We start from the raw sequence: 14,522 nt of genomic DNA on the forward strand, positions 1-14,522 counted from the left end.
GGTGTCCATTATTAGCAGCTAACCTGACCCTGGTTTGCGCAGTGTGAAAGCCGCTGAAGAGAGTGATGACAATTCTAAAGGTTTTATTTTGACATGCAGGAAAGTAGGGATGGGCTCACCTGAACTGAGAGTCCAAAGGAATGTGCCACATCCAACCCCTGCTAGTAACGTGAAAATGACTGTCCAGGGAAACTAAACAAAACATTACAAGCAGAGAAAAGTACTTGATTTTTTTTATTTTCTTTTTCAGAACCACACAAGAAAGAAAGAATGGTGGAAACTGGTGAATATTCTCCCCTTTTTACCTTACTTTTCAACTATTCTAATGTTTTAAGTCAATTCATGTCAGAAGTCAATATTTGAGTTTTGTTTCGTTGTTTTTACAGCCAAAACAGCAAAGAAAGAAGTAAAAGTACATGGTAAGACCTGTCAAAGACAGTAAGTTTGAGAGTCTCATTTATCTGGTTAGGTTTGAAGTTGAGACAGGATTAGGTAAATGGACAAAAAAAGTGAAGCCAGAGATAAAGATTTGCCGGTTTAATCAAAGTTACTTGAACAAATGAATAGCTGTGGAGCAGATGTGCAGCCATTCAGTCTTCTGGAACTGAGACCTGATCAAATGTTGCTGAGAAGAACAACAAGGGTGAGAATTTTTTATTTCAGCTTTTCAAAGGTGTATCTTTCCAAGGAAGGGGGCCTGCTTGGAGGTTACATTAAATGGATGGAAAACAAAACACAAAATAAGAGCTTCAGAGTGTGGAGGGGAGGAAAAATGCAGGTTGTTTTATTTTGGTTTTATTCCAAGCACCCATGCATTTTATTGTTGTAGCTAGGTGGTCTTCTTATTCCTGACTGGAATCTACTTCTCCAGTTTATCCAAATTTAGGAGAGCATAAGGATTTTAAATTCCTTCTACAGCCAAGCTTGATGACTCATTCATCAGATGACTCTATTTTCTCAGATATAAATTCTGAGCAAAAAATACCTACAGTAGACAGTCAATTTATAGAAAAATGAATCTGTCCTTTTTTATAGCATAAAAACCTGTCACAGTGCTTCAGAATGAAGGTGTGAATAATGAAGAAAGAGAAATGTGGTAGTTCAATTAATCTGGATTTAGTTAATGCAATTATGAAGAATAATAAACAAATTATTAGAAAGAGATTTCTAGCACATACCCTCCACCTATGTTTGATATGTGCCTATTCTCTGCAACCTGGTTTTTCTCCTTCTCTCACCCTCACTCATTACTTGAAAATAGTGGAGCTATTGAAGCTCCATATATAACTTACCTATTGACCTTGTTTTCCATTGCTTTTAATCTGCAGGTTAATTAGTCACCTGCCATGAGACTATCCAAACAAGCAACATACGTTTGTGTCAGTTTTTCTCCGCATAAAAAAAATGAATGCCTCCTCTGCATAGATAGGTAGTGTATTGACCAAAGGAAGAGGTGTTAGGGTCAATCTTAAATTTTTTATGTAGTTGCAAAATTTGTTTCCTGGAATGTTTTCTTTTATTTTACAGCATCTGTGGAAACTCTGAAGTCAAAAGGTGGGTAACTTTATTTGTTTTTAAAATTGAAATGGAAGAATGCTGTTGTTAACTCTACTATTCATGAAAAAGCTTTCGTGACAAAACTGTTAACAGGCGTGACATGTAAAACAAAGCAGACCTTTTAAATTATAACAGCTCCTTCCTCACAGCACCTGAAAGTACCTCTAGAAAACAGCTGTCTTTTCCCTGAGTCATCCATAGACTAACAAACTGTAATTTTCCAACTATATCAAATTCCATTTCTAACCCTAACTCAAACCACAAAGTTTTTGTGACAGGCAGAAAGGAGAAGCAACTAATCTTCTGTAGAGACATGACACACAGAGTAGTATTTCTCTTTTTGCCAGTCCAGCTGCAGCTGGCTTCAAAGGTTGCTCCTTTCCAGAGGTCACAGGGAACTGGGATTGGTGAGAAACACCAAGGCCTTAAGTCTGAGCTAGGCAAATATTTAATTGTTTGTGTCAGTGTCTGACTTTTTACATATATGCACCTTTATACATGTATGCAATGCAAGTTACTAGCTCTGAATTGCCTTCAAGAACATCACAGGTGTCAGCTGTATCCTAGACACAAATGGAATGGCAAGTTATAAACTGCATTTTGCTCTTAGTCCATGTTTATTCATATCAATGACCACCTTGCTTTGTAAACATTCCCTTTCAAACAAATGGGACTGAATGTATCAACAGCTCAGACTTGTGGATTGTGGTCTCTGAGCTGTCCACCACAAGTCAAAGGCAGGGAAATGAGAATTCCGGGTTGTTAATAGCCAGCTATCATTCAAGCATCTTCTTTTACTTTAGATTTATCTCTGAAGCCTCATTCACATTAACCAGTAAATACCGAGACAAGGAGTCAGGCTGAATTGCAAGGCAGTAGGAAGGGTTGCAGAATTGCAGCTGCAGAGATTAATGTAAGGAAATCAAAGCTGATACATTATTCCCTTTATTGGATGTTTTTAAGTTCCCTGCTTCATGGGCTAAATTCATAATGCTGTCATTGCTCTGCAGCTAATTGTATTGAGCAAAACAGAAACCAGAGTAATTTAGGCATTTGTTCTCTTTATACTCCCACCAGACAAGACACAGAGACTAAAGGGGGAAAAAAAAAAGTATGTGGAGTTAAGCTTTTGCATTTTTAGCAAATTCCAGACAGCCAAAGCTGAAAATGAAGGTAGTCTTGCTGCTATGGGTGATTGAACAAAGCTTTCGCCTGTTGCTTGAATCCTCTGAGCAAATCTTTTTGATACATTATATTTTCTTCTATAACTCTGTAGTATGCGTATGAAGTCAACATTTCAACATTCTGTGAACCCATTTCTGCCAAGCCTCTGTCCATCAGGGTCTGAAAAGAAGAAGTTGTTTCTTGCAGATTCAAGTCCCTTTCTGCAGACTTGAAGTTTTCTTTGGCCACTACTGTGAAATGTTTTCACATACCTTTCGAAATTGTTATTCCCAGTGATTATATTTACACTTTTATTGAAAGTTATTTTGTTTCAGTCACTTGTAAAGTTTACAAACAGAATTAGCAGGGGGTTTGAAACTACAGAGCTTTTACCTCTATGCTTTATTGCTGTCAGTGGCCTCAAATTTTTCTAGTGAATCCCATATTTCATATTTATGTAGATGAGAAGGAAACATTTATATATGTGATAGGTCCTCATCACGTCTCCAGCATTTTGCAGGATGGAAGTAAATTCTTCCTTGTGAGCTATTGAATTAAGGGGCACTTGAAAAAAATTTATAGGAAGTTCACAGTTCATTAAGGATAAACAGAAATTGTAGGTCTCTATTATATAAAACAAGAATCATTCTGTTATTTCTGTTATCAAGAAAGCAGCCTCACAACTGAACATATTGGTCTTGGCCATCTTAATTTTACCATAGGATCACCCTAATGTTGAACCTGAAATTATTCTCCAGTAGTTAAGTAAACAACAACTTTGTTTTAATCAGTCACCAATCCCCATTAAACAGAAATAGCTGATGTTAGCTCTGGAGTAATTGTTAATTTCTGAAAAATTACTTGTTAACAAGTGATCTAAATTTAACTTTATGTTGCTAATTTTGAAACTCAAACGTAGCCTGTGCTCCGGGGGAAAAATGATATTTATATTAAAATGTTACAGATGTTTCTTTTGCCTCTCATTAAGAGTCACAAAGGAATGCTGTTAACTTCTTCTAAATACATTTTTTTATGATGACAGAAAAATTCTAGTACTGTTTAAGAGCTACACCTTTCACTAAGAAGTCTGAACAAAATCATTGCTTTTTGATCTGTATTTGTCTGTTCTCTATTGCTGCTTTTTATTTACTTGTTTCCCATTTTGGGGGCTATTAACCTATTTAGATTTAGCAGCTTTCTGGATACAATGTGGTTTCCAATATTCAGTAACCGTTGGCAAATTTTAAAATTTTTAAGCGTATTCATGGAAGGCCAACAGTCCTGTTCTGAAAACAAGTGAGGCTTTTGATGACATTCTCTTCTCTGGTAATTAAAAAAAATTAATCTGCTGACATGAAAGAAGGTCTAGGCCATTCCCACTAGCTTGCACTTCTGATGAACTATCAAGCTCATATGAAGTTGCATTTTCTCACAAAAGGTTCTGTAATGCCACCATAGCAGGGAATTTTTTCATTTCTCCATCTAACAGAAGAGTTCCTAAACCGTAATAGATGCTTCTTAGGTTCATGATTTCTTGATATGAGTGATGTCACGATGAGGAGCTCCTGCCTTTGACCTCAGGGTTCAGTGAGCGAAGTGTTTGTTGTCTCCAGTCAGAGTGATTTCTTTCAGCTTTCCTTCACACCGAACAAATATCTCAAAACAGCTTTAAAATCAGTGACATTTTGGAATGCATATTTCTGATGTTGATGCTAGTTATGTAACCTGACTCTTTTGGGATAAAAATATTCTGACAAACTTGATTGTAGCCTACAACTATTGAGACTGCAGAAATATTTGACTGATGAATTACTCTCCTGGCTACTCTCAGCACAAAACAATATCTGCTAAGCTCTCTCTCATTTGATTCCAAAGAGCTTATGATGGAATCAGAGAAACAATTATCATAGAAATCATCCATTTGATCTACATTATGCCGAGTTGTCAAGAATTTTGCTGAGAAATGACAAAATATAAACGGGAGTCCAGACTCCATTTACTTAATCTATTTTTCTAAACTATAATTTACTGAAATTATAGATCCCTGACAAATTTCTACTTTTACCTTTGTGTGCGTTCACTTTATTATGTATTATTTCAGGCAGGGTTTTTTCAGTGGGTTTGGTTTGGTTTTCTTGGGGAAGGGTTTGGGGTTTTTTTTAACGCCTGATGTTCTTCTGCTGAGGAGAAAATTGTAATACATTATAACACATTTGTGTTTCTTAAGTCATATGGCTAAAGGATCAGCTTTTCAAATCAGGAACACCTGCAATGGGACCATTTTCTACAGAGAGGTCAGGCTGCCACTCAGAAATGGCAAAAAACTTTGAAAATGCTCAGTGCTTCCACTGATGAAATCTTGAGCTACTCGAAAAACTTGTCACTGTTCCAATAGCAACAAAACAAAACCTTCTTTGGAGTCTTATTCCAAACACCAACTCTGTGTGTGCAGGCTTTCTATTTATACAGACTGTTAAGTTGACACCTATTAACTTGATGATAAATGACCTCTCAGCATTACCAAAGTAGCTCATGCCTCCCTTCTCAAAAAGCAAAGGGAATAATGCAATGTCCTGTTTGTCCTTCCAGATGATGCTACTTGGCAGTTCCCAAAAGTTACTAAAGCTCTGACCTGTCTCAGCAAGTTCTTCTTTACAAACACTCACTCACAGAAGCGTTGTAGCATTACTGAATGCACTGATAGCCAGAATACTATTAATAGTATTAGCTGTTATTTTTAAATAGCAGCCTCAACGCTTCTCAAAGACGGTTGGTTCCTTCATCATAACAGCACTCGTGGTCTACCACTGCCACGTGAATTTGATGACTCTAAATACCTGATCTTCTCAGAAAGCTGTGTTGCTCTTTTAGCCTGCAGTTCAGTATCCAGAAAATGCTTTTAGTTTTTATTCCATCAGTATTCTGGGTTTCAGAAACTAAACAAACCAAAACTGCTTTAATTTTAGCTAAAAAGGATAAATATGCTTTGGAGAAAACAACAGTTCTCAATAATTCATTTTCCTCTTATCATAGCTGCTTTTGCAGCTTTAGATGCTAAAAATACATTTTGGAATGCATGTGGGACTGGCTTCTGGTGCTGCTTTTCATATCTTTTTTTCCATATTAAAATAAGCTTATTCTTCACGGTGTTGACCACTTCAGCAAGATTTTTAAAAGGACTGTGATATTGGTTTGCTCAGTGGCAGGGCTCAATGCCCAGATTCATCTAGGCCTGTAAGTGTCTAGTGTATTGCTGATTTAAGTAGCCCTGCTGATCTGGGCCTAAGCAACACGGGTGTTAACAGCAGTGATCTACAATAAATATTAAGGGACTTTGCTCCTCTTTGGCTTTCTCTATGTCCAGTAATACTAATACAACTTTAGGTACTTGGACCAAAACAGAGTACTCGCATTATTTTTCTGTGGATCCAGTCAGCCATTCTTTCAGCCTAGACTTGATTTTCAGGCAAACTGGAGATTATCTTTAATAAATTAAGTTACCTGAGTGCAAGGTGCAGTATTTCACCATTTTGATGGAGCTTGCTCACAAACACCCGCTCACCCTACAGCATCCTGGGATAAACAAGAGCAAGTGGCAAGGGAGGGATCGATGTTTGTGAGCTGGTCCATCCCACTCAACATGAAGCAGTTCATCTGTCCATACCTGACATCTCGCTGAATCTCAGGAAAGGTTTCCTGATGGGAGCAGAACAGCCTTCTTTTGGCCTCCAGCCCACTTGCAGACAGGCCATTGCTTACTAACTGAGCTGGCTTGCTTGGGCCATCATGCCCAGCATCTTCAGAAGGCTTCCCTACTCCTGGGCTGTGAGCCTGGCCCCAAAGGGACCACCAGAACATCCTTCCAAGAGCAGCGAGCACACCCGGAGGCACTTCGTAGGTCCTTTGAATTCCCGGAATTTCTCAGCATAAATAATGATAATAGAACCTGATCCTTAGCAATTACCTTGGCTCTAAAAGCCAAGCTCTTAATTTACAACTGTGATTTGCTGTAATAAAAAATTGTGTTGAAAATATTTCTGTGCTTGACAGGTTGAAATAACAAGCTGAGGGGATGTTATGTGCTGATAAGTCTGTAGCTGCAAAGACATTTCTATACTTACCAGGAGTAAATTAATTTTCACCATGCACTTTACATCCTGCCATTTATGCTGATTGTTTATTCTTTGCACTACTTTTAAGCAAGGCGATGACAGTGAAGCTTATTTTCTTAATGCCACATTTTTTGTCTCAAACACTGTGAGAGGATGCCTTTTTAAATTAAAGCAACACTTCTCATTCAGCATAATAGTTATAAACTATGGCTACAAAAGCTTGGTTTCACAGAAGTGAAGTGTTGACAATGCCATTTACAGCTAAACAAATATGTTTAGATAGTTGCAAGACTTAACCCTGAATAATTCAATTAGGTGAGAAAATATATCTGTCGTCCTAAGTATATTCAGTAATCTACAGGGAAACTTGTACATTGCCAAACCTGCCATGTAAATTGTCAGAAACTGTAAAAGATACCCATATTTATGTAAGCTTCCTAAGAGAGCAAGGTCTGAAGGGATGCCTTCTTGCACCTCCTCCTCTTAGATCATCTAATCCTTAGTGCGGAGGCATGAACAAATAATCTCTGTCCCTTGTCTCTCAAGCTGTGCAAATCAATTTAGGAACTGTACAAGCTAAGCTTGTGAATAGCCAGCTGGCTACGTCCAGCCATCCTGACCTGGGCTGTTACAACTTCTTCCCCTGGCATCAGCGAAGATCTAGCAGCCCTGCTGCACGAGTGGTCTGCTTCACTCTTCTCTCTTGCATGCAGAAATTGCAGTATTCACAAGGACCAAGTTAGACGTCTGTAATATACAGTCTGACTGCAGCCCACTCTCCTCACTGAGACTATCTACATGCTTAAAATTAAGAATACGGGGAAGTATTTTGCTGTGCCAGGGATGCAAAGTGGATGTTTCTGCTGGTGCAAACAGAAAACCATGCTTGTGTGGGGAACCCTCACATGGCTGGGCAAAGTAGAGACCTGCTTGCTTTGCTCTCTCCTCCCTTATGTGATATGCACCACAGTTTAGCCTCTGTTCCACCTGAGATCTAGAAGGCAATGCTGCTATTTTTTTCTGAAAGAAAAGAGTTCCCTGTTTGCTTTTCCTCTTTTCTTTTTAAGATAGGTAAAAAATACTTTTTACATAGTCATATATCGGGGAAAAAAGGTATCTCATAGTTACAAATCTTTGAAATCATTTGCCTCAAAGTAATCTGTAAGCATTTAAGAAAAGCTTTGTCTGTTGGAGCAACGCTTCCGCCTAGAAATCTTACTTAAACCTTATCTTTGTTTTGCAGCAATACCTGAAAAGAAGGAAGAAAAGGCAACAAAGGCAGCAGAGCAAGGTAAAAAGAATACAAAGCATGTTGGCATTATCTCTTTTAAAAGACAATGGCACAGAAACAAAAAGCTCAGATTCAGACAGCTGGATGACAGCAGCCTTTCAAGGCATTGCTCTGCTGGTATCTCAGGGCTCTGCTGTGTTTATCAGAGCAACAGGGAATTTCCACTGGGAAACTGGCTTGGTCTCACTTCCACAAAACTGCAAGTCTCCCAAAAAGCTTTAGGTGAAAAGGCCACCCGCTTCAGCTTAAAGGTCCCGTGCTGAGACTTTGTGTCCCACAGATCTCACAAGAGGCTTTCTGCCCCTGTAGCCTGGGCAGGGATCAATCAGCCTTTACTTTTCAGTCTTTGAGAGTGACTTGCAGTGAGGTAAAGGGGCAGAGGCTCCCTAAGTCAGCTGAGCTGCCTTTCTTACCCCAAATCAAACATTAGCCCCATGAAGAGCCACGGAGGTCCACTGCAGAGAAACTTGAAAGCTTTTGAGAGCAGAACTTGTAGAGGTTTTTAGCAAAAAGCCTAGGATTGGTATGGATGAGGCATGAATGGGAATGTCTGGGAGTGGGAACACCAGAAGAAGAAGGGATGCAAGAACTACATGTGTTGGTGGCACATAGTTCAGAAGGTGACAAAGTCTACACACAGTTTCCCAAGGCAACCAGAGCAGGAACACCAAGGGACGGTCTACACCCAGGCTAAAACAAAGCTCAAGCAACTGAATGATGATGGTGAACATAAAAAGGATTGGAGCCTTAAAGCATCTAGATAAAGATGCACCTTTTCCCATTATATGTACTTATATTGATTATTTTTGTTATTTTCAGCATTATATTCTGCATACTTGCCTCTTGTACACTTGTTAAAAGCAATTCATACATTTTTAGGCTAGTATGGTAAGGAGCAACGTAGTAAAATGCTGGTGTAAATACCCAAAGCTTATCAGCCCTGGCTTCCTTGACATGATACACATCCTAATCTATCGTGTTTTGTTACTAACTGTCTGCCAAGGTGATTTTTGTATTTATTCACGCTCACATTGGCATTTAGAACCCTGATGATGAATTTGGCATTTTCAGTCTTATCATATGAGAGTTTTTCCAAACTTGCCAGTAACCTTATGAATAAGGTATTTAAAGACATATTTACTAACGTAGCTTTGGTCAGCTGAGCTATTATCCCTTTCTTTTCTTCAGTTTCTCAGCTTCAGCTTTACTCAGCATTACTCAAGCCAGTGCAGGCACCCTGCAGCAGCTGTCAGCTGCTTGTTAGTTGTCACGGAAAATGTTATAATTAGGTGGGCCTTGGCCTAGATTTCTGTCATTCTTAGTCTGGGTATCTCCACACTATTTTCCATTGCCGTACAAGTGCTTCCCCAGCCATCTGCACTGCTTCCCCTCTCTTTGCTATCTCATGCGGCAATGAGGCGGTGTTTGCTGTAAGATTTGTCCTTTCTACATTGTGCCACCATGAAATGGGGCTTTATCTGCAAAATATTTTAACTGTGCCATAAAGAGCACAGACTGAGCGGTACAAACCAGTTTCACATGGTTGGCATTGAGCAGGGATTTCTAAACCATGGATTGTGATACCCAGAGGGCTCAAAAAGGAGAGAAGCTCTTTCCCATGGCAGCAGGCAGCAGCAGCAGCAGCACTATGTCCCCAGGCCAGCAGCCAGCCAGTTTCTGCAAGTCAGAGGAATAAAAGCAACATGTAACGTCTATCGCCACTGTTTCTGCAGCCACTTCCAAGCACTGGCAGCAGCTCAGTTCCTCTGCCGCACAGAAGCAAACATAAACACTTTCAGACAGCAATTGCCTCCGCTTCTCATTTCTGCACCCTATATGTATGGAGCTACTGCCAACACATTGATCACTCAAAGGCAAATGAGGCAAAAAAACTTTCAGGAAGTTTTTGGAATATTAGCATGTACTTATATTTCTCATGGAAGAGTAAAATATAAGGTGATGGAAGGAGCTCTGAATTATGTTTTGAGTGAAGAGAAAACTGTACTTAACTCACCGATTCCAGGTAGCTGGAAGATCTGAGGAAAAGTAAGGACTCCTTTTCTTAATCAGGAAAGTATGAATGCACCAGGAAATAGTTTTTAAACTGACAGGGATTTTTGAGCCCTTTAGACTGAGAAATGAAATCGTTTGCTCTGCTAGCTATTGTACTTCAGGATACACGTCAAAAAGTAGAGGGGTACAGACTGGGTCAAAATTAGGATTTGCAATTTAAGAAAAAAACTAAATATAAGGAGACTAGCAGGAAAACCTGGAGGGTTGGCAGCTCTGTTTGTTTAGCACTCAGGACATAGCTTCATTGTTTCAAACCTGAAGGTTTTGGTGATCAAATATGCTATTGCAGCTTCGACCTCAAATCCCTACAGTCTGGAAATGGGCTAAAAGGTTGTAGTAACATTTCAGTTCACTGATCTTTTATTAGTAGTAAAGGAAAGTTGCATGTAACACTTTTAACTGTTAAGAGGAGAGTGAGAAGGCAGAGAACTGCCAGAAGTGTCTAGAAAAAGACAGTGCTTTAATTCTTTGCCCTGTTTGTTTGAAAAATGACACGAGCAAGTGTCAGATGCTTGCCAGGGAGTTACTGCCTGTTATTAATGCAACTGAGAATTAATACTTAAAAGAAATGATAAAAGGCAGATTTTTTTTCTTGTGATAGCCAATAGTACTAAGGAAGGAGTTAATTACCATCAGTTAAAGCAGGTCATATGAGACTGGGGTTTTTTATGCTCTTGTTGCACATCTGCAAGGTACTAGGTGGGACCCATGAACTTTTTTCACATACACTGTCAAGCAACAGTGGAATGAAAATCACTTTCAAGATATATTTAAGCACTTAGGGACAATATACATTGAAATACATTTTCATTAGCTGATTGTATTAAAAATAATTGCCTGTGTGAACATGTGTTCTAATATTTCCTTTTTCTTTTCCCTTTTCTCTTTTGCTTCCCTTCTCTTCTTTTTCCTCAGATAAACCAAAGCCGAAACAAGGAAGTAAGCTATAGTTTTACATATTGCTTCTCCCTATAACTGATAACGCAATGTCAGATCTATAAATGAAAAAAAGAAGTATGAAAGCTCCTGCTACTAGTATGAATTGCAGATTACGGTTGATTAGATGGACTAGAACTGATACAACAAAGCTGATAATAGTAATAATGGATATGCTGAGAAATTCTAGTCTGTTTAAGCTGAAGAAGTTTCATCCCAATACTGTGTATTCTTCCTTTACAAAAGGAAGAGACTTGTGCAATGCCAGCACAAAAAAAACTATTTATAAATTTTATATTTATTATTTTACATGCAAAATTCTTCTCACCTGCTAGGCTCACTACAGGTCTGCTATGTATTCTGATGTCAATATGAGTTTAACAGTGCAAATCAGTACAGAGCAAGTAACGCAAAGCTCTTGTCATGGGTTTTGTGCTACAGGTTGTCATTTTGCCAAGTTATGGCAGACTGTCTAACAGACCTCAGTAAGTTCAGTCCTACAGAATATGGCTGGTGTTTATTTACACTTTAATTTCCTATTTCCAGGTCAGTTCTGGGTCATGTTTTAAATTCTTCAGCAGCATCTGTGTCACATGCCACGCCATCCTAAAAGGCATTTTTTCTTCTGGAGATGACAACTATCTCTGCCAAATCTTCTCAAAGGTTTTCTTGTTTGGGGATCATATGGGACTTCAAGCTTTGTCAGTAATGACTTAATCTTTCTGTTCAGAATTGTTTAATGTTCTTTTTTTCAAAATGCATCATTGAGGTAACATCTTCTGCAACAGTTTGGGTAACTGTGTTCTTAATAATGGAGGTGCACAACGACTTTAAGTTCTTACAGGCAGGCTTCTGAAAGTAAAGGGTTTATATTGTAAATTAAATTATTTATTTTGGTAAAGGCATAATAATGTAATATTTAGCTGTGTTACTTATATTCTTGTATTAATCACAAAATCTTTATTTGAATAGTGAATCACAAAAAAAAAAAGAAAAAAGAGAGAAAAGTCTGTCTCTTCCACACTCTTTTTTTTTTTTTTTTTTTAAGAGACCATTGTATCAAACATGGAATCTCTCTCGGGAATTTTTCATAACTCATGAGCACAGAAGTACAAGTTTTTCAGTCTTCTCACTGGTTTTTATTTCTGTTAGCACAGATTTCTGTCATTAACTTAATATTTAAAAATTGGTGTTGGCTTTTTATTAGGGCTATTAGAGATACTTAGTTCCACTGTATATGCTTCACGGACATCTGCAGTAAATTGTTTTCTTACTTTGAAAATTAGTGACTGAATCATAAACTGGTGAGTACAAAACCTGAAGGTAGAAGCAGGAGAGCAGGGGTAGGTTCTGAAGCAGATGTCTGAGATGTAGTGAGGATGGAAAGAGACAGCTTTATTACAATAAAATTACACTTTTGACCTTGTTCAACAAATTCCTTTCCCAAGTCTTCTCCTTTAATAATTACATCGTCTGGAAGTATTGCCTGTTTAGAAGGACAAAGTAGGAGAAAAATAATGAAACATTTCTCTCTTGATGTCAGCCCCAGCAAAACTAGAGTTTCAATGTCAACAGTAAATTAAGTTTTTCCACTTGATCGTTAATTCTGCCATAAATAATATTTTATTATTCCTGAATTCTTTCAATTCAGATTCCCCATGAGCTCAGTTTGTCTTACACAGAGCTGAATACTAAATTGTGAACAAGAAGCTTTACTGATACCATGATAAATTACTATCGGACACATTCCATGCTTTTATAACAAAAGCGACAATTTGTGAATTGTGTGTGCTTAAGGCAGTAAAAAATTATCACTGCAGCTACCCACTGTAGCTACTGCAAGTTTCATATCTATCTGCTAAACACAACCTCTTCCTTATTAGGAGTCTTGGCCTCTTATTCTTTGTGTAGAAACCAAGAGAGTCTTCTAACAGAGTTCTTTAAGATCTTCTGGCACTGAATTGCTGCTGAGTTTCTCAATAGAAAGAATTTTTTCTTCATATCTGATAGAGAACATTAGGGGTTTTTTGGCTGGGTTTTTTGGGTGGGGTTTTTTTGTTGGTTCTTTTCCCAGAAAAATAGCTGTTAATTAGTATTTCTCAGATAATGTGTATAAACCAGTGTAACCAGTAGCAGATGGTTAAAACACTCACTTAACATGCAAGAATTCAAAATCCAAGTCTGTTCTTTCTGACTAGACTGTTTTGGGACCATCTCATCTGTCCTTTTAATTTTGGTGGGAAAAGCTTTGGAGACCTTGATTTCATCAGTTCAGAATGATGATCTTGCATTTTGTCTGAAAGACAATTCTTGTTTTCTGTCTGGTTCATATTATTTCTTATGCCTTTAACTGCCCTTCCTCATAGAATATCCATCAAGGATCGTGTGGCCTAGCCATCTCCACTACTTCTCTGTAGGCAGAATGAAAAGAACTCTTCATCCTCTTATTGTCACTATTGTGTTGGTCTCTCAATTTGATGATACACGTGACCCTTAGAAAAGAACAGTTTTAGTAAGGACACCCTTGGACTTGCTCATCAAGAGTGGACAATCCCAGCTGAGGGAAGTAGGACACAGCCAGCTCTGATGAGTCAAAACTGGCAAAGGGTCAGTTTTGTCCTTTCTGGTTAAGGAAGTTAAAAAACTATCCTTATCCCATATTAAGTTGAAGCTTGCAAATTTTATAGGTTTCATAGTTAAATCGAAAAAACACATTTTGTGGACTGAACTCTCTGAATGGAAACAGGTGAATTTTGTACAAATCTTCCAATCACTCAGTTTTTCACTCTTTCTTCCAATATACAGTTGTAGCCTCTCATATGATCTAGATGCTTCATTCTCTCTTATGATTAGATCTCGTAATTTCACTCAGTTATGGTTTCTGACTGTCACTTTATCAGTGTGACTACTTCTTTTACAGATCCTGGAAAAGAGAAAGAATTGAAAACTCCAGCTGCTACAAAAGACAAAGGTAACATGGCAAGACAAAATTGTATAAAACCCTAAGATCTATGTGCATCAAGGAAAAAAATCTTGCAATGCATTGGCCATTTTGTTTTTACAGTATAGTTTAGTTAGGAATTTATGAGCATAATACTATTTCAGTAAATTTATGATAAAACTTAACTGGCATTACCTGGATCAGAAGTGCAAATAGAGCCTTGGTAATATGAAGCATCTGTATGAAAACTTAGAAGTCCAAACTCAGAATTCAGGAACACTTGTTAATGTTTATTATTACAAGCTGCAAAATGAAATAACTTTTGAGTGATCTTTGTTCTTTCATCACACTTAAGAAAAGTTCATGGTTTCACTTGGTGAGCATGTTAAAAGTGATGAAAAACAGTTTTGTACTACACATTTAATTGGTATCATGGCTCAGTTAGAAA

The 14,522-nt window shown here is 38.0% G+C and overlaps 1 protein-coding gene across 13 annotated transcripts in view; it reads left to right on the forward strand.

The window, feature by feature from the left end:
* Positions 1-14,522, forward strand: part of TRDN (triadin) — a 242,223-nt gene that overhangs the window by 157,236 nt on the left and 70,465 nt on the right. For 11 of the 13 annotated variants that reach the window (XM_052781181.1, XM_052781173.1, XM_052781179.1 and 8 more), the window contains 6 exons: positions 251-283; positions 387-419; positions 1,528-1,554; positions 8,077-8,124; positions 11,113-11,136; positions 14,054-14,104. In XM_052781181.1, coding sequence (XP_052637141.1) covers positions 251-283; positions 387-419; positions 1,528-1,554; positions 8,077-8,124; positions 11,113-11,136; positions 14,054-14,104 — 216 coding nt within the window. The remainder of the gene's footprint in view (positions 1-250; positions 284-386; positions 420-1,527; positions 1,555-8,076; positions 8,125-11,112; positions 11,137-14,053; positions 14,105-14,522) is intronic. The other 2 variants (XM_052781170.1, XM_052781172.1) reach the window with 2 other exon arrangements.

This window comes from Harpia harpyja, chromosome 3, assembly GCF_026419915.1.
Source record: "Harpia harpyja isolate bHarHar1 chromosome 3, bHarHar1 primary haplotype, whole genome shotgun sequence".
In the NCBI taxonomy this organism is placed as follows: Eukaryota; Metazoa; Chordata; class Aves; order Accipitriformes; family Accipitridae; genus Harpia; species Harpia harpyja.